The sequence below is a fragment of the Colossoma macropomum genome, unplaced genomic scaffold (assembly GCF_904425465.1).
Source record: "Colossoma macropomum unplaced genomic scaffold, Colossoma_macropomum, whole genome shotgun sequence".
Taxonomy (NCBI): Eukaryota; Metazoa; Chordata; class Actinopteri; order Characiformes; family Serrasalmidae; genus Colossoma; species Colossoma macropomum.
In genome coordinates this window covers 19,383,752-19,403,888 of record NW_023494786.1, presented here as the reverse complement: position 1 = coordinate 19,403,888, position 20,137 = coordinate 19,383,752, and the positions used below count along the sequence as shown (strand labels likewise).

Here is a 20,137-nt window from a genome sequence, read left to right as displayed (position 1 = left end):
CTCCTCATTCCTGAGTAAATGTGGTTGCTCACAGAGAGTGAAGGCATTTCCCTGCTAGCTGTAGAAGTGGACAGAAGCACTGGGACTAGATTTATTACAAAAAGCCCACTGCTTTGTTAACAGATACACCAACACATAGGGGTGGCCTGAAGTTACAGTACATGGGAGTGTTGCTTGTGTTACTATGTTTGTTCGTGTTCGTAGCTCATACTGGGAGAACTTTACTGTTCACACACACCAGGACCCAGAGCAGTTTTGCAAAACAGGAGGTGATTCTTTAGGAAATGATTCAGTGCAGCATGAAATCTTAGATTTCACAACAATTCGATTTGCTTATTTTGATACAATTTAGAATAAAAATACTATGAATGCACAAATGTGGGTAATTACATATTAGTGAAATACATATAATAAAAGCCATACACCAAGCCTTTTGATCAGTGTTTACATTTATGTTTAACAATTAACGCTTTAACCCCTTACACAGCCAGGGCCTGCCAGTGGGCAAAAAGATTTATTACACACTGGTATAACCCAAGAAAAGCTCTCTAAGTCACACACCAATAGCATTATGTTGTTATTTTATCATTTCATCATTACTCATAAGTAATAAACAGATCAGTAATAAGCGCTTACCAATCCGAACTGTGCTCTGTATCAGCATGCATTCTCACAAATCATAGGGCATCCAATAATAAAGGCAACCATGTGCATCTTTGATATAATGATAGAAAACATAGTAGCACACAGACAGCCTCAGTTCTATATGTTGATCTATTTTACTGTGGACTACGTAGATGTACATGTGATTCCACTGGTGGCAGAATTAAACCTCTTAAAGGGTCCATAGATGTTTGCCAGCTTCTGTGATACAAAGTGATTTTTATTCAGGTCATCCTGTGAACAATTGTATTATGGTTTCTTTAATATGCCCTGGGTCAGTTTAGTTTGTGAAAACCATTTTGGAGATTAGCTAGACTTTGCTGATAGTGTGGTACAGTGCCACCTTTCCATTTTGTTTCACAAGTCTGTGAAAAATGGATGTGTCCCATTTGATGTAAGCAAATCAATTGGCTGCTTTCAAGGTCTTCTTTTAATAGACTACACAGCATGGCAGCTTGTTTTGCTTTTTTTTCTCCCACTACATTAAAAGCATCTTTTAATCAAGCAGCCTTGTTACTGTGCCAGGACGACTACTGAAATAAGACCTTTCATAATCTATTCCCTAAGAGAGTACTCAGGGTTCACCCCAACCAAAGGGGCTGTGTGCACATTAGCTATATTGGGTAATTTCTATTTGTTGAAAGTCTTTTACATTGTTTGCTGAACAACAAGTCATAATTCGCTAGGCTGGGAGGTGAGTAATGTTTTTCTGTTGTGCACTGGTTCTTGCTCTTGAGGACCTTGCCTCTAGTCTCTTTTTTTATTTTATAATGAATAACACAGTGCAGGGAAAAGACATCCACAGGTTGAGTTGACGGATGTGCTGCAGTCCTGTTTGGGTGTCCAGAGTCCACATGATCAATGCTTCCCTGCTGCTTGGGTTTAATCTGATCATTTGATTTGGTTCCACTCCTCCGTTCCTATTCATCCTCCGCAGCTTCTTATCGCTGTGGATCTGAAAAATCGTCAGGTGTTTTTTATGTCCTTACTCTTAGCTTCAGCATAACTAGTGATTTCCTCTCCTCACTATCAGATAATCAGCACCCGAGTCCACAAAGGCAGGGTAGAAAAATAGTCTGGGCTTAATTCAATTACTTTTTCTAGGCATATCTGACCTGCAAACAGTTTTCAGCTATTGCTGTGTAATTTAGCTCCCTCCATAGAAATTTTTCCCTGAATGGAAAAATTAGGAACAGTTTGTTTACTTTTGAGTCACAAAGTAATGATGGTCGCTTTTCTTGTTTCTTTACAGGTGCGTCTGGAATGGCCCACTGACCTAGCTGTGAGTCCAATGGACAATTCCCTGTATGTGCTGGACAACAACGTGGTACTGCAGATATCGGAGAACCATCAAGTGAGGATAGTTGCCGGTCGGCCCATGCACTGCCAGGTGCCTGGCCTAGACCACTTTTTGGTCAGCAAGGTTGCAATCCACGCCACGCTGGAATCCGCCACCGCCTTGGCCGTGTCCCACAACGGCATCCTCTACATTGCCGAATCTGACGACAAGAAGATCAACCGTGTGCGTCAGGTTTCGACCAATGGTGAAATCTCATTGGTCGCAGGCGCCCCTAGTGGCTGCGACTGCAAGAATGATGCAAACTGTGACTGCTACTCAGGTGACGATGGCTACGCCAAAGACGCAAAACTCAACTCTCCCTCCTCTCTGGCGGTCTCACCTAACGGTGAGCTCTTCATTGCTGACCTTGGCAACATTCGCATCCGTTATGTACGCCGAAACAAGCCTTATCTTAACCCGCTCAACATGTATGAGGTGTCATCACCTATTGATGATGAACTCTACCTGTTTGATGCCAATGGAAGCCACATCTACACCCAGAGTCTGACCACTGGTGACTACCTGTACAACCTGACCTATTCTGGAGAGGGTGACCTGAGCACTGTCACAGACAAGAACAAGAACAAAGTGACCATTCGCAGGGACACTACAGGGCTGCCCCTCTGGATCATGGCCCCTGATGGCCAGACCTTCTGGTTTACTATCGGCACTAATAATGCACTCAAGAGTGTTGCTGCCCAAGGTCAAGAACTAGCAATGATGACCTACCATGGAAGCTCAGGACTGCTGGCAACAAAGAGCAATGAAGATGGATGGACCACTTTCTATGAGTAAGTAATGGTCTTTCACATCACATCTAAATGTTTTATTACCATTAACATTTTTAACTTAAATAGAAACTGACTATTGGTAAATTAGAGCGCTTCGGTAATTACACTGTGTAGACAGCGGGATTCTGCAGCTAGACCATGCTTTACACAGAGATTTGTCCATGGCTCAAGTTGCCATGGCTACAGTAATGGATCATAAAGGTCCACGAGTGAAACTGGGACATGGTTAAACAAGTATGGTCAGTTAATTCTAGTTGTAAGCAGGGGAAGTGTTGTGGGTTACTAATTTACCTCAGACAAGGACAGGTAGTTCCAGAACGCTTTGTATTCAGGGATTCTGATGTATTTCTGCCCTTCACTTTTTTCATCCACACCAACGTGTGAGAATTTTCAAGTGCTTACTCATGGTTACCTTTTATACTGAGGGAACAGGGAGAACATTCAGGAGCTGTTTCTAAGAAAGTCATTTTCTATCCGTCTTTAGCCGATTGAGAAAGCAGAAATGCAGAGTTCGAATTTTGCATTCGTCTTCATTGTAATGTACTGGAGTGCTTGCAGGTATCAGGCTCAGGATATGCAAAGTACTGCCACAGCACTATTTTGAAATTCCCTATTGCAGGCAAAACTCTTCACAATATTTTTTCATTTGCACTGTCAAGAATGAGCAACTTCAGTGAAGCACCATCGTGGCTTCTGTTCAAGATTTTTAATTAGCGTTTTGCTGTATGTTAGCTTCAAATAATGAGCTATAATTTAATTTGAACGTCTTAAGGAACATTGAATATATAATATAAGCTGTAATCTGCAATTTCACATTTGGCCATGTTGTGTATAAGCTGAGTTTCCCTCCTCTTTAGCTGTATGATCACCATCAGATACTTACAGATGATACAGCTCAGATGAATGCATCTAAGCCATCGTGTACAAGACACGACGCCATGCATTATTTTCCATCAAACTGGATTGTGCAAAACAGTATTTTTTCAATATGCCCACGGAAACAGTAGATCTCTATAGAGCCTTTGCATCTCGCAAACCTAACAGCAGCCCCTTCCATTATGAGAGCCAGAACATCTCGTCCTTTCCTTCAAGGTCTGCTTGAAAGTGGATGTCTGTCACTTGTGTTGTTCCCTTTCTTTGCTAGCCTGGCATGAGGTTTTTGGAACAAAACAGCCTCGACTGTTGTCTGTCCTCATTCCCCTCAATGGTGTACTCAGGCATGTCTTTTTAGCGCACGTGGCAAAAACATATTTGGTAAGGAGCGGAAAATGACCCTTTATAACTAGAAGTGAATACGCCTCCAGTCTGTATTTTTCTCCTCTTGTTCAAATAAATTGAAAATAGTCTAAAAGCAATTACACCTTTTTGTCTCCCCCCCACTACGTCTTATCAGAACTCATGCTGTCATATCATTTGTTTAATCCCCTTTCACCAAATGAACAACTGGCATAAGAAGTGCTTTAGCTCAATAATTGCTATTAGAGGTAAAAAAAAAACAATAATTAACATTAGAAATGGTTCACTCCCCGAGCTTTTCTAAGCAGTTAGATTCAACTCAGGCTTTCTCTCCCTTCAAGCGCCACAGAGTGGTCTTTGTAATAAAGAAAGCTAGCTTTTTAGTTTTTAGTTTTTTAATGATTAATTTATTATTATTTTTTATAATTAGCTTTGAAGGTTATATTGCCACCCGAGGGGTCAAAGTCATAATATGCCAACAGAACAGACCTCACTATTTATCTACGCACTCCAACCTGCGTACAGTACAGGCCCTGGTGGTTTATCATAGCCACCACCTGAATTCATTAAGTCCCTCTGAGGCGCGCTAGCCTGAGGACGCACACTAGTTACGTCAGCTAGGATTTGTGGTGAGCCTGTATGCAAAGCAGCAGAGGCAAACATAACAAAGACATCTGCTGAGCTGTCCCCTCCATTACGCTTTATTGGAATCTTGCTGTACTGTGGGGATTGCAGATGTGTTTTTGTCACCGTAATGGAGTTCTGAAGTCTTTGTTGAGTTCTTGCTGCGAAAGTGAATGGCTAATGTTTAGCTTTATTAACAGTTCAAATGAAAATGTGGTCAGCATGTCTGGTACGCAGGGGATGGGCAGGCAGGCAGGCAGTCCAGCAGCAAAACAGAGAGAGAAGAGTCAGAGGTCATTCTTGTGACTGTTCTGTGAAAGGGTTCAAGTGGAAATATGGGTTTTCTAAAAGAACCACAGGTGCTTTCTCTCTTTTTCTTTTTTTTGTGCCTCTATCTCATCCCCCTTTGTGTTCCCCTCAGTCTGCTTTGAAGACACTAACAGGTGTCTCAGTATGAGCAGGTTGAAGTTATCAGGGCTGTGTTTTGTGTGTTTGCACACACCCTGATGTCAGTCTCTTTTTTTCAGGAGACTCTGGGGGTCAGTAATCACAGCACAGTGTGGTTTGCTGCTTTAAAAAGATACTTTGATTGTACTTTTCTCCCAGCACAAAGTTACTCTGTCACTGTACTGACTGCTAATGTATTCATGCTGACATGGAAATAGTCTTCAGCAGAAAGTGCGTCTTTCCCATTCCATTACCATTTAAAGTAAAACCTCACTTCTCAACTATTTATATCTTGCCTGTCAGTTTTGCCACAGTCATGCACAGCCATTGCTGCAATTCCGGCCAACTTGGATGCTTATAAATTGTCTTGTGAACATCTATATATATTCAATAAATAATATATCTATTCAATGTATATTATATTGGTAAAATGCAAATACAAATGAACCTGATGTTTTGTTTTGTTATGTGGTATATTAAAGACTAACTACATTTATTTTGAGGAAAACAATTGTGTTTAAATAACAAACAGAATTTTGACAGTGAATTCTTGGGCCTAATGCAAAACACCACATAAGTTATCTCTTTGTTGTGATGTCAGCACTCATCAACACTCAAATCTTTCTGGTGTTTAGACCACCTTTGGGCTAAAAGAGTAACAAGCTGTGCTTTTAACAATAGTTTAAAAAAAGAAACTGTCAAATCATTATTTTGGCAAAACCTGTTCTTCATATCAAGGAAAACATTTTGATGAACATAAATATTCCCAGAAACGTATATTTTGATGCTATAAGACTACAACTTTAAGATGATAACTTAATGACTGAGAAAACTTTATTACTTATATTTTGCAAAGTGGTGATCTTAAGATGGATAATTACAGTATATTATTAATTGTGTAATAAGTTCCTGCTGTTCCCAGAAAACCTGAAGTATGAATTTCTCAGAAGTTCTGGTGTCTAGCTTATAGTATTTCAGTCTAAACTGCATATAGAGTTTGTACTATTGAACAGTGGTGTTTTTTTCTTCTTCCTTGATTCAAGAATAAGAGTTAGAAATTTTCAAAAGTAAACCAAACCAAACTTTTGACAGGCAGTGTTTTAACTGGTAGGGGGGCTTAGCTTTCTAAAGTTTCAGCTCATTTGTTAGGTTGGGTTTTTGGCTTATGGTACTGTAGCTTGCTTATTTGTCTTATCCTTGTAGGGAATTGGGCCAAAATGTAGGCCTAACACATTTCCGTAACGTTAATATCCTCAGGACAGGCAGCTCCAGAGTTATCCTTACTCTCATCTGCTGACTTCCCTCAGAGCTAGTATATATTTAAATGTGAAAAACTGGTGAACCTTTCTTTTACACTGAGTGGATTGGAGACACCTAGGAGTCTTCTTCCTTATCTCATCTTCAGCGTTTCTTTTCAATCAAGTTAGATAAGCAAAAGTCATGCTGTGGCCCAGTCTTTTATCGCTGATTACCTCCGCTCGTGGAAATAAAAGAGGGCAGCCTCATTCTGAGCTTTAATACCACACTGTGTGTTTTCTCCCGAGAACTCTCCACATATCTCTGAAGTCTTTACCCCTAAATCAGATCAGATTTCTCTCAGTATCAGCTCGGCCGCTCCTGTCTTTCATTTCTGCCAGGCAGAGGCAGGAGGGGAGGGGCCGGCGCTGTGGACCAGCTGCAGCTATCACTTGTGTTTTGAATGTTATTAGAGAGACGAGGCACGTTGGTGAGAGCTCTACAGGCTTCAATCACGCTGCTGATAAAAGTCTTCCAGTAGATGCGCTCACTCATGATGTTGGGGGACTGGCAGGGCTGAAAGAGTGCTCGCTCTGTTGTGGTTTGCCTGGAGACGACAAAAGGCATTTGATCAGCTGTGTTACTGTTTATTGTGCTGCAGTTGGTTGGCAGCTCAGTAAGGAGGACTGTGGTAAACCAAGCTCACCCCTAGAATTCTCATGTAGTCTGTGTCCAAGGCTACAGTGTCTCATTTTGGAAATGAAAATTGTTTAGTCTTACTCATCTTGTTCAGCCTTGTTTTACCAGAAAAAAAAGTATAAAATCAGTATAAACTATCTAATGTACTGCACTAGGTAGGATCAGGGTTACATTTAGGATTAGGTTTAGGTTTTGATTTAAGAAAATTAAAGTGAGTATTTTGCTGCACCTATTCATAATTACATATTTAATTATGTGAGCAATTTAATTGCTCAGTCGATCACTCAATAATTTTCATTTCCATTCTGTATTAACTTTTTTCATCTTTTTTGATGTTGATAAATTCCAAAAACTTGACAAAGGATAGTTTATCTTTCGACAAAACAAGATGATATGTTCAACCACAAACGTATACCAAATTCAAATCATAATTAATAGTCTTATTTACAGAAATACAGTATGGATTATCAGATAGAAAGATAATCCGTATCAAATTACAACATGCTTTTTAATTGTTGGTGATAGCTAGGTTAATAGCATCTACAGTGGATCAGTAAAAAGTGTTAAAACCAAACCAATCAGAAGTTTAAAGCCGTTTTGTTTAGAATGAGAGAGGGATTGGAAGGTACACCTCTACTGCTGCTCTGATATTGCCAATGCCTTATATTTCTCTTCCTAAAGCAATACTGTGACCTCTAACCCTCCTACCTCTCTGCAGGTATGACAGTTACGGGCGACTGACGAACGTGACCTACCCCACAGGCAGGGTGAGCAGTTACCGCACAGATGCTGACAATGCAGTGCGTGTGCAGGCTGAAGGCTCCAACAAAGAAGACATCATCGTCACAACCAACCTCTCGGCCTCCGGAACCTTCTACACGCTCATGCAAGGTAGGTGTCTCAGCTGCATGTAGGAACATGCATATTTATGCTGTGGTAGAATGCACACAAACACACACACATTTAAGCCGCTTATTCTCCTGGGTCGCTAGAACCTATCCCAGCAATCATTGGGCAGAAGGCAGGAAACACCCTGGACAGGTCACCAGTCCATCACAGGACAGACACATATATTTCACATCTAGGGGCATTTATCATCTCTAATTGGCTTGACTGCACCCAGAGGAAACCCACACAAACACGGGAAGAACATGCAAACTCCACACAAAAGGACCCTGGTCTCCCGGCCAGGGAATTGAACCCTTGCTGTGAGGTGACAGCACTACACACTGCACCACCGCGCCACCTGCTATGCTACAATAGTTTATTTTAATTAGTAGTTTATTTATTCTCAGAAAAAATTGTCAGCATACCACTCTCATATGCTGCACTGACACCATTGACATGGTTACAATTCATTGTCTTGGTCGTTTCACCAGGTGACTACTTTAATTGCTAGTTAGCCTTGTGTGAGTCTGAGAATCATTCACATAGCTGTTGGATCTCATTAATATCCTACAGCACCTACAGCAGTACCAGAATAGCATTTTTCTAATTGAAGTTCAGTATTTTCCAACAGTTTCTGAACATTGTCTTTCAGACGACTGGAGATGTAAAATTCCTTATAGTATAAAAATAATGGCAATGATATCTAGATTGCATTACACAGGGATTTTGAGCAGTGAATGAAATTTGTTCTGACAATATGAGGGCAGACTAAAGACTCTGGGAACAGTGGTGGTCTTCAATTTTGTGCTTATCCCACCTTCAATTTTGTGCTTATTCCACCACAGGAATTTTGAATAGTGAAATGAGCTCAGACAAAAGACTGAAAGAACTGTTTTGTCTGAGAACCACAGAGACCAAACAGTTCAGTTTTGTGCTATTAAGTTCTATGTGCATGGGGTAAGTGGTTTGTGTTATGCAGTGGTTTTACACCATTTGATAGCTCCAGCTGCTGTTCATGATGTGTGAACATCTCATGATTAGTGGATTAATGAGAACTGTTCAAAATGTCTTGGAATAGAATCTCATTGTATTAATATACATTAAAGTTAAGAACAGTTTTTTCCCATACAGTTACTATTTATACAAATTGGACAGTATGCAACTGGAGGCAACAGCCTTGGTTAGAAACATGCCTTAGATCAGTGAAATGAACACAAACAGATGCCCGCTGGTCTTTGCTTTGTTGGTAATTCAGAGAACACATGTCACTCATAAAGATAAAAGTAGCTATTGATTTCCTGTCCCTGGCTTTTGTGTATGAGACTGGGCCGGGTGCTCCTGTCTGCTGTAGGAAATCCAATCTTAATCAGTCTGGCCTGAGGACAGAGGGGCGTGTCCGAGGTCATGGGCCTCGAGCCCAGGCCTGTGATTTTTCTTGCATACTTTGGCATTTTGATGTCCTGTTTTGCGGCTGACCAGCAGCTCCATCGATTCCCTATATTCAGCTTTGAACTCCCCCTGCCCCCTCAGCATACTCAGAAGCTGTAATGATTTCTCTGTGCTCTCGTGAGCGCTTGATTTGAAATGCTGCCCCTCCCCCGTATTTCGATTGGTCCCTCTGACAGATAGCTGCACCTGAGAGACCGTGCGTGGGTGTATGTTTTAGTATTGTTAGCACTGGGTGGAACTAACAGTCAGTTCAAAATGATGACCTTGTGGTGGACATCTGCTGTAGAGAGAGAGAGGAAGTGACAGTGGGAAAGGGGGCGCAGAGCCATGCTTTGTCGCTAATTAATTCACTCTTGTCTGCTTTGTAAATGGGCGCTGAAAACTTGGATATACATTTCTCAAAAACGCTGACCTTGTGGTATATATTGCCAAGTCAAGCGAGTGTGTGGGTGAGACGGTGGGTGTGGGAGTGTGAGCTGGACGGGTGTGTGTATGCTGTGTAGGTGGCTATGCTATTATTCACAAGTTATGAATAACTGTTATTATATTTTTTTTTTGTTATTTTATATTACTGTGCAAAAGTCATAGACCACCCTAAAGCAAGTTTGTTTTTCAGGAGATATTCCTGAGGAGATTAGATATAAAATAATCCCTTTGCATAAGGAAGGGGAAAGTCAAGGGGCATTAAATAAAAAACAACAGGATATTCCAAAATTGGATTTCAAAAACAATTATTAAAAATTTTAAAGAAACTCCTAACACCCATGGGGCTCTGGTAGACCTGGTAGACCACCAAAACTGTCACTATCAGATAAACAGTACTTACAGCTGACCACCCTAGCAAGCAAAAAATACATCCAGGCTGAACTTTGGAGGTGTGGAAAAATATCCCTGCAGATTTCTGTTGAATAGAACAGAAGCTGTAATAAGTGCAGAGAGTGGACACACTTAATATGAAAAAAATATTTAGTTGTTGAGGCCTGTTGTTGAGGTAATTTTCTCTAAAATAAATGTTTCTGCTTTTTCCTGTTTCCCTAGAAAGTAAATAAGGCTATAAAAACAGGTTCTCCCAATTCTGAAAGAAGAGAGAAACTTATGCAGAGTTTTAAAGATGTTTACTACATAACTGCAGCTCGACCTGCCTTCAGGTTCAGCCTCCCTCCTCACCCTGTCTGCTTCAGACTCAGAGTTCATACAGGTTCCTCTTACTAATGCAGGGATAGACTTATGTAACGTGCAGTATTACCACAGAAACAGACCTTCATCGTTACTTCAGCCATTCTTACATTAATGTGAGTGGACAACTCATGAAGTGGCCCTTCTTTTTTCCCTCTTATTTTTAGCATTATCATAGAATAAAATAAAGAGCTTGTCGCTCTTAGTTTACATAAGATTCACAAACGCATGTGTTTTCAGAAGGGAAGGAAAGCTAGCTGCAGAGTCCTGTGTGTTTTAGATTGAGCGCTGATGCATAATTAGCGCGGCTCTCGACAAGTCATTAATTCACAGCGGCCGGTAATGAGAGTTTTATTCATGGTGGGCCTTGTTAAAGTGCTGACTGACGCTTACTTGTGTACTGCAGTGGTGGCATTGCTGCGCTGCCCTTCGCCATTTTTACTTGCCTTGTTTCTTTTATTTTTTCTGTCTTATATGTGCTATTAAATGCTCTTCTCCTGTCATTCTTTTCAGAACTCTCTCTCTCTCTCTCTCTCTCTCTCTCTCTCTCTCTCGCTCTCTCTCTTTCTTTCTTTCTCTCCCCAACTCTCTGCCTCTGAAATTTGCCAGCAGACCATCAGGGAACAGAGCTGTAGATTCATCAGTGGCCTTCCATGGCCATAGATGTATACTCTCGACCCTGATAGTCTCTTTCTCTCTCTCTCTCTCTCTCTCTCTCTCTCTCTCTCTCTCTCTCTCTCTCTATCGCTCTGTGTGTCCTTGGACTGCCAAAGCACTGAGGCTTTGCTTCTGCAGGGCTTTCTAGAGTTACTCACTTTCTTGGACTGTCTCAGTATCAAGGCTTTGTTCAGCAAAACAACTCATTAACCGTTTAAGGTCTATGCAAAATACCGCTATTTCATTTAATCTTCGTTTCTCCTTGAAAAGAACATGATTTCTCAGTGCTTTTAGCTGAAATGTAAAGAACATCATCTAACAAGGCTGAAAATCTGTAGATTTTTGTGTCCCAGATTACTCTTTGGAGCAAGAAAACACATGAATTGAAATATATTTCACAATTTAACCCCTTAAAAGTGAATAATAAGCCTTATATATACTAAGGGCTTATAATGGCTTATTACATACTAAGCCTTATTATTCACGAACTGCAGAGATGCAAACGCTCTGAGCTATTCTTAGGTTACAGAATTGTGTAATAAAACTTTGGGCATGCCGGTGCGCCCTGGCCTTTTAAGGGGTTAATGGCCTTTTATAGTAAGCCTGATAAAATAAACCAATAATAAGCTTCTACCCGAAGTACCACAGTTTGATGAAATTTACAGCGCCCAACATCAACATGCTTTGTGCCCCTGTTCTTTGCTTACAGTATCAAATCATGTAACCTCCACACAACCTCCAGAGAACTCTACCTACGTTCACAGGTGTCATCGTGTGATGGGAAACTAGCACAGATGCTCAGCCAGTGTGCAGATAGTTCAGGATTTGTATTACTAAATATACCATGCCGTGTCACATCATTCAATAATTTATACAGTATTGTGCAAAAGTCAGAGACCATCCTTCATTCAGTTTCCAATCAAAACTACCATGAAGTACAAGTTATTTATTTTTCAGCATCAGGAAAAAAAAACAGAAAACATATTTAACAGAAAATTGCACAGAAGCCTGAAAGACGAAACATAAAAATGTTCAGTATTTAGCATACCACACTTTACCTTTATTACAGCTTCCATTCTTTTCTGGAGACTTACTTTCAGTTTTTCAAAGAAATCCGCATTTCTTCATGATCTAGCAAATCTGAAAATGTGTAGATTTTTGTGTCACACTTTACCTTTTTGAGCTGGAAAACATATGAAAGGGAATATATTCTACAGTTTAGTGGCCTTTTATTTTAACTTAAAAACAAATCAATAACCACAATTATTATAATCAACTACCACAGATTTTGCTGTGCCCACTGTGGACATGCATACAGCCTGTGGACATGCACATAGCAGATGTTGATGAGTTAAAGAGGACAAATCCAGCATGTCTGAATGTATTATGTAAGGTTATGTATGTATGTGTTAGGTCTGAGAGGGTTAAGTTCTTATGATTTTTTTCTAGTCTGAGAAACAGGTTTGTGTAAAAGTAGTGCAAATGTTATTGACTGATCTTCATCCTCTTTACCCATCACAGAACAAGTAAAGAACAGTTACTACATTGGGCTGGATGGCTCTCTGCGGTTGGTTCTGGCTAATGGCATGGAGGTGTCCCTGCATACAGAACCCCATCTACTCTCAGGCACGGTCAACCCAACAGTCAGCAAGAGGAACGTCACGCTGCCCATAGACAATGGCCTCAACTTGGTGGAGTGGAGGCAGCGGAAAGAGCAAGCCAGGGGACAAGTGACTGTATACGGACGCAGACTGAGGGTGAGTTTCACACTCTAACATACACACATTTATTTTTATATCTTGTAAAGATGTGAGGTCATATAGAGGCGCTTTTCCACCAGACGGTGCAGTACAGTTACAGATCTGTGATGATGCATTTTGTCACTAATTCCATTGCCAAGTGAGCCATACTGTACTTGAGTACCCATGCTGAATTTGTTGCTTTTTCTTATAGACTATTGTGAAAATTTCCAGTCAAAACGTCCATTAAATACAAGTTATTTATTTTTCAGTGTCAGGAAAAAGCAGGTAGCGTAGTTAATGGAAAGTTGATTTTTTTTTTTTTTCAATATTTAGTGTGTCCAGTCATTACCTTTATTACAACTTCCATTCTTTTGGGAGACTTGCTTTCAGTTTAGATAGGAAATTTATCTATCAAGAAAGTCAGTCAAAGATTGAGTTTTGGGCTCTGAAGTTGCCAGTCCATTGTTCTGTAAAAAACCAGCAACACCAGTTTTTTTCTATTTTCTTTTTCTCAGTAAGAGCTTCTTGACAGCTACACGACCATTCTGACCCATAGCGATAAGTTGTCTTCTCAAAGTAGTAGGATGGAAAAACCTGTGACTTTTCTCAGAGCTGAAGCAGAAGTAGAGCCTGATTTTCTCCTTTCTCTTAAAAAGGAAAGCTTTAAGAATCGTCTGTCTGATGGTCACATTTCTGAAAACTCCTGTATTTTATCCCCTTTCCCCATTATATCTAATCTTCTCAGAAATATCTCCTGAAAAATGAATAACTTGTACTTAAATACACGAAATTGTGGTCTGTGCCTTTTGCGCAGTACTCTATGCCCTGTATTTGTTGAATTATGAATGCATTGAGTTAAAAAGGCAGGTTAGTCTTTGGCTTTCCTACAGGACATTGTTTCCAAAAAATATGGACGTTTTGACTGGAAATGTTTCACAATAGTCTATAAGAATAAATAACTAAATTCACAAAAATTATACAGGAGCAGAGACACAAACATAAATGCATGTTACAGCTGATGCACCTATTCTGAATATGTGTACTCATATATATATATCAAACATATGTGAATGTGTGAACGTTCATCGTATGCATTTGCAAGGAAGAAAACATATCCATGGGCACAAGCTTTCTTCCTCTGGGAGACAGTGACAGACACATACACGTTACACAAGCACTTGTTTAGATTTACTCTTCTCTGCCCACACAATCAAAAGGGATACAATCCCTGTTTATGTCCACACACATCATCATAAATCCCTGAGGCATGGTACATGCCCACACCCCCTTCACACATAAAGACAGTGCCCAGTGTGGCCTGGCAAACACAGAAACATAAACACACACCCCTCAAACCCAGTCTGGCAGTCAAGCTCTAACAGAGAACAGTAATTGCATGGCCGTGCTGTCTCGGCGTTGGCTGGGTTAACTTCACACAGCTCCGACTCCATTTCTTGGAGAGGCAGTGACTCATCTAAGTCCCTGTTCTGGGTGTAATTGCCTCTTGATTATAATCTCTCTAGCCTAGTCTCCGCACTCATGGACATTATTGAAGAGGCCCATGCAGTGCACCTGTCTTTTAGAATGATAACCATTTTAATGGCTGCACTGTGGTGCTCTGACCCAGCCCCAGCAGTCTCAGAGCCGTCTGCCAAGGTCAGGTTGTGTGTAATGCGTGTGTGTGCGGCTCAGCGGTCAATCCGTCATGCTATGGCATCTTGCTTTGTGACCCTGAGGGCTAGGTCAATGCCTGGGGCAGTGATGACTCCCCTGATGAATGAAACCCAGAGGCTTTCCTCACTGTACCACTCTGACATCTCCATCCGTCTACTGACTGTAGCACAGCTCCGATTGTGTAGAATTCACCGCAGGAGTGCGAATACCACTACAAGCCGTGTTTTAGCCACTGGCCTTATTGAGCGCAAGTGGAAGGGGCACTGAGTTGTGTCACTTCAGCTCCATTGAAACTGATATTGGCAGAATATGCACTGTAACATGGGTCGTTTCATTTTAAATGTTCACATGTAATTAATGTTCAGGTGGGAAACAACATATTTGCTTCTCATTTCATCAGTGTCATATCAAAACCTTGTAACTCCATTGGTCTCTGACAAATGGACCAACAGAAATAGTCCAACTAGTCTAAAATTACTTTGATTAAAAACATTTTTTCCCTCTGCTGTCAATTTAGGATTTGAGGGTTGTGAGGTTTTGTTATGGCACCAACGATATGCTGTATTTTACCACTTCTGTGGGTGAAAAATTCCCACACTTTGGACATTCTGGGCCTTGCCTTCTTTTATTCTTCTCCCTTTGCTGATGTCATCATTCAAAACATGCAATTTCTTCTTTTTTTTCACCCAATTTAGTCATGTCCGTTTCTTCCCACCAGCTAGATTTCCTCTATCTGACAATTTTTGACAGCTGTGGCAGATGTGGCATCGCTGAGATCACGCTCATAATTTTCTAATGATAGATCCAACTTTAGCAGGTTGCTCCATTTCTTCTGTTATAGTGCAAAAAACCTAGAAGCTTTAGAAGCCAAATCTTTTTCAACACTTCTTATATTGAAATCTGTCAGTATGTCCACATGTATTATATGTATATTATTAACCATCATAGAGTTTTCTTGTTAAAAGTATAAATTTGTGTCAGTTTTTTCAGAATCAGTGTCATTGAATTCATCAAATAATTACTACAACCCCAGTAGTAACAGAACCAATCATCTGCCCTGTTGCCACGCAGCTTGGCTCATGCGGTAATAACAGCAAGGTGATGGGAAAACCACATCGGCTGCCTCCCATCACTGCTTCCATCGAAAGATGACCCATTTGTGATCTGAACCATGGCACAGTGACAATCTAGATTTATTCAGCATAAATTGCTTTCCAATGTATCCAGCCTGTGTGTTTCTGTTTCCTCTAGCTCTGGTGTTTATGTAAACGAGGTTGATCCAGGGTTAAGGCTGCAGGAAAGTTTTGTAAATCCAGCCAGAGTGGTGGACAGTCAGTCGCAAGGATCCCTGTCTCCTGTTTGGAAGGGCGAAAGACAATGTGTGGAATAGGTGGAGGGCCTCAGGGTGTGTGCATTTAGAAATGAGAGCAGTCTAATGGTGAGAACAGAGAGATGGACCTCGCTGGAATCATTAAGTAACCTTGAGTGCCATGTCAAATGACATTGTGTCAAATTACATGGGTGACTGGGTGGGTGACGATGTATGAGTGTGAGTGTGGGTGTGAGGGTGGGGCAGTGTGCGCCTGAGTGTCTGTTAGGGCGAGATGAGGACTAGACAGTCAGTGGAGGGTAAGATACAGAAAGAGATCTCTGATTCGGACTGCCTGTGTAAGCAGCACGATTCCGAATACACACACACACACACACATACACATCTATCCATGTGCTCACTTTCCCATGTCCTCAACACCAAGAAGCCTAGAGTTACTGTCACTTTATTTCCATTCAGTTTACATAAAAAACTATTCATATGTGATGATTAATTAATTAAAGCATTACAAAAAAAATGTTATTAATAATTTATTGCATTAACATCCCTCACAAGTTTGTGCTTCTGACGTTTTTCCACTTCAGCATTAAAATGAAACAAAAACAGGGCAAGAATATTAACATAGTTAATTATACAGTTATTACATACTTATGCAACTAATTACATTTGGTTTATATTGACAGGTTTGCATCTGCACTTCTTTTTCAGTTTGTTGTCAAACAAGGACTATATGTGCCAGTAATGTAAAGGGTTGTGTTTAATTCAGCAAAGCAAAACTGTACATACAGTAGCTTTTCATCAAATTTAAATTCATAATAAAAGATCTGTCCTTCTACTCATGGACGCAGTATCGATTGAAAGTCCACACTTTTGACAGAATTTCACTGCACTTTAAGGAGAATTTCTCTGCTTGTTTTGAAGTGTTACGACTGAGAAATCAGTACATGAAATGTAAGAAGAGCTGTTTCAAGGCGTATATGCTATGGGGATCTAGAATCGGGTCAGTGGCAGCTCCGGACTTGTGTATAATGTGTGTGTGTGTGTGTGTGTGTATGCCTGTGCTACTGTGCCACGTGCCTGTCGCCGTGGCGACTCAGTACTCCTAGCAGAGCTCATGACTTATGCTGCCAGGGCACGGTGGTTGTGCCGCTCTCCATGGCAACCGGGCCACCTCTCGGCCCCGGGGCTTTGTGAGAGTAATGGGGGAAATTCTCCCTCTGCTGCGCACTGCGTGAAGCTCCTAAAACGCTCGCATCCGGAAAGCCGCCCTCAAAGCTTTGCACACAAAGCCCGTATTGACAGTCCTTTGGATATTCTGGTGTGCGTTTACTAGAACGGTGTCCTATACCGCCTCCAAACAGACATGATAAACACACCAGCATGCGTGTTTGCTCGAGGAAGCGAAAAATCACACTGAGCAAATAAGATTACAGTTCTTATCGGAGAGACGGCAGGGACACGTTCAGAATGGAAGGCAGAGGCACAAGCAAATATTGGACTTGCAAAACAAAACTGGAATTTGCCTTTAACGAGAATACAGATGACAGACAATTGCAGATTTCACGTAATTTTGAATGGTGAGAGGGACAGTTACGTTAACGACATTGATTGGCAATAAATGTTTCATTGTTTGCATTGTTTTTTAATTGTAGGACGTGGGTTAGTGATTGTTTTAATATTCATTCATAGAGTTGAGAAAGCTTAGGTCTCTTGTTCGTAATTATGGGAAATAGTTGTTAAACAAAAAGAATTGCATCGTCGTACAAGTGTCGCATTTTGATCAGTTACCCTCTTCTGTTGTGTTCCTGATCTCTTTAGCTCATTTTAAAGTAGTCTTTGCTTGTGTTTCACAACCCAAATCCTTCTCATATCCCTTTTGCTTTGCCTAAGCCAAGCCTGTTTTAAGGAATGTCCAATTTAAAGCATTCCCCTTGAGTGGGTTTCCATTCTCTAGAGGCCTGAGATCTCTCTGCCAAAAGAGCTTTTTTTCCAGCCTGTTGGGCCTCTGCTCAACCAGAGCCTGGCACGGGCAGTCAGCCTTCTCCATCTCTCTCTCCCTCCTTTTTCTCCCTCTCTATTACATCAAAACAAATCCAGCGTTCTATTTAGAAGGCCCTTGGAAAAGAAGACCTTCTGAAAGCAGACCTCACTCAACATCAACCTTCTCCACCGAAAGTCTTACTCTCACTGCCATATGATAGTCTGTCAATAGTGGCAGGTATGTTTTTGGGCAGATCACATGATGCAAAGATTGCCTGTGAGTATTTCCAAGGCACATTCTGATCTGGGTCTTTGATCATTTGCATGGGTCTCCGTCTTTGTTGTAGGATAAGCAGCTTACTAAAGGGAGAGTAAGAGAACTGCAGGGCATTGGCTTGCTCACATCAGGAGTAGGGGGAAGAGATGTTAGAAAGCATATCTCGTCTTCTGCCGCCCCTGCCGGGAATTCTCCTATTCACAAGCTCCTTGCTTTTAATGTAAAATAATCCTCTCAATTAGGTATTAGTGACATTAATTGGCCCTGGTATAATTGTCCCTTCACAGACGAGGGTTCCCAGCATGCGAGGAGCAAAAGCACTTTCGAGCCATTCCTCCCAGCATCCTCCAGTGTCACTGGACGGCGGCCAACAACAGCCCACAAAGCTGCTTTAAGACTTTGGCTAAGTCGTGCCAAGCTGGGTGCTGGTGTACCTGGAGTGATCAGCCTGCTTTAATCAGAGAGACACGGCTTTGAAGAGAGAGGGTCTGAGGAAAATGATGCTTTCATTACGCAGCTCTTTAGGAAAAAATTCCCAGATGGTCATTTAGACCACCTTCTTCAGACAACAGCTCAGAATTGGCGTGCAAGAACTGCTTATTTAAAAGTAGAATAATTTGAAAAGTGCCGTTATCATCACTATGTGGTTATGTATATAATCGCCATCATATCAAAACCATGTATAACTTGTTTTTCTACATTATTTCAGCACAGCAGCTGAACTTTACATTATGTGAACATTTTATGATGAGTGGTGGTGGTATGATAGGCCCCAGGGGGCCTAGGCCCCCCACTTTTGCCACTGGCCCACCCACAATGACTGCTTAAATGTACTTTCAATAAATCTTATTATTAAATAAATGAATAAATTAATTTATTTCAAGAAACAAATCATAATGGTCCAATAAGCTTAACTATACGGTGTTTGCTAAGCATTTCGACCTCAAAAAAAGAACAAAAGCTAAGAGAAAGAAAACAAATCTAAAATCTTCTGAAACCATCACTGCCATATATGAAAGGTGCTTATTAAATCTGAAGGCATAAGTGCCTGAATAATAGAAAGAAATCATGAATGTGTTTATTATGTCAGACATTATTGCTTCTCTGTGCAAAGCGAATTTAGTTATTGTTGTTATATGAATTCTGAGTTTTGTGCATCTCATTTTTTTTTTTTTACTCTCTCTCTCTCGAGGATTTTCTTTGAGGATACCAGATGCATGATACTTTGTTGTAACCCCCATCCTGTGAGAGTGAAATTTAAGGTTCGGCACACCTGCAAATTTGTTGTTCCCATCCATAACAGCAGTCTTATTGCCATTACCAAAAAGGTCCAAAATTACTTGAAATAAAATATATTTACATGAACTTACAGTTTAATGACATTTTTGCATTCCTGTAAAGTTACCAGTTTGGAGATGTATGGTTTTGTTAGGACAGTGAGAATATGACTTCATGAGACATTTACAAGTGAATTGTTTGAAAGAATTGTACTGCTGTCGTAACATTTTGGTCAGCCTCCTGAAACACAAAGAAAAATGTGCTTAACTTTATGTACATTAATGTGAACGTTACCATATGAAAAGTTAAGTAAGTTAATATAAAGATGCACTCACACAGTGTAAAAGGGCATTTCAGAACATAGACAGTTTCAGAACAAAATCATGAAATTTTGATGTGGCAGCTATGATGTGACATAGAATGTATTCTCCCAATAAAAAAGTCATCACAGAAAAAGCAACTGGAGCAAGTCAGATCCTTGAAAACTACTCAACAAAACTTGCGCAGTAAAAGAAAAATATGAGATAGATTAAGTATGACAAACTTGAATTCACCCTCTGCAGGATTATAGGTTAAATGTGTTTGGAGTGAGCTCCCTAAGCCCCCATTGTGTAGCTGCTGCTCCACTGGCTTTCTATGCTAGTGTAATGT

At 40.7% G+C, this 20,137-nt stretch overlaps 1 protein-coding gene across 1 annotated transcript in view; it reads left to right on the top strand.

Annotated features, from left to right (window-relative positions):
* The window catches only part of tenm4 (teneurin transmembrane protein 4), a 239,930-nt gene that overhangs the window by 205,018 nt on the left and 14,775 nt on the right, over positions 1-20,137 (top strand). The window contains exons 25-27 of the mRNA XM_036563237.1: positions 1,916-2,793; positions 7,754-7,926; positions 12,727-12,962. Coding sequence (XP_036419130.1) covers positions 1,916-2,793; positions 7,754-7,926; positions 12,727-12,962 — 1,287 coding nt within the window. The remainder of the gene's footprint in view (positions 1-1,915; positions 2,794-7,753; positions 7,927-12,726; positions 12,963-20,137) is intronic.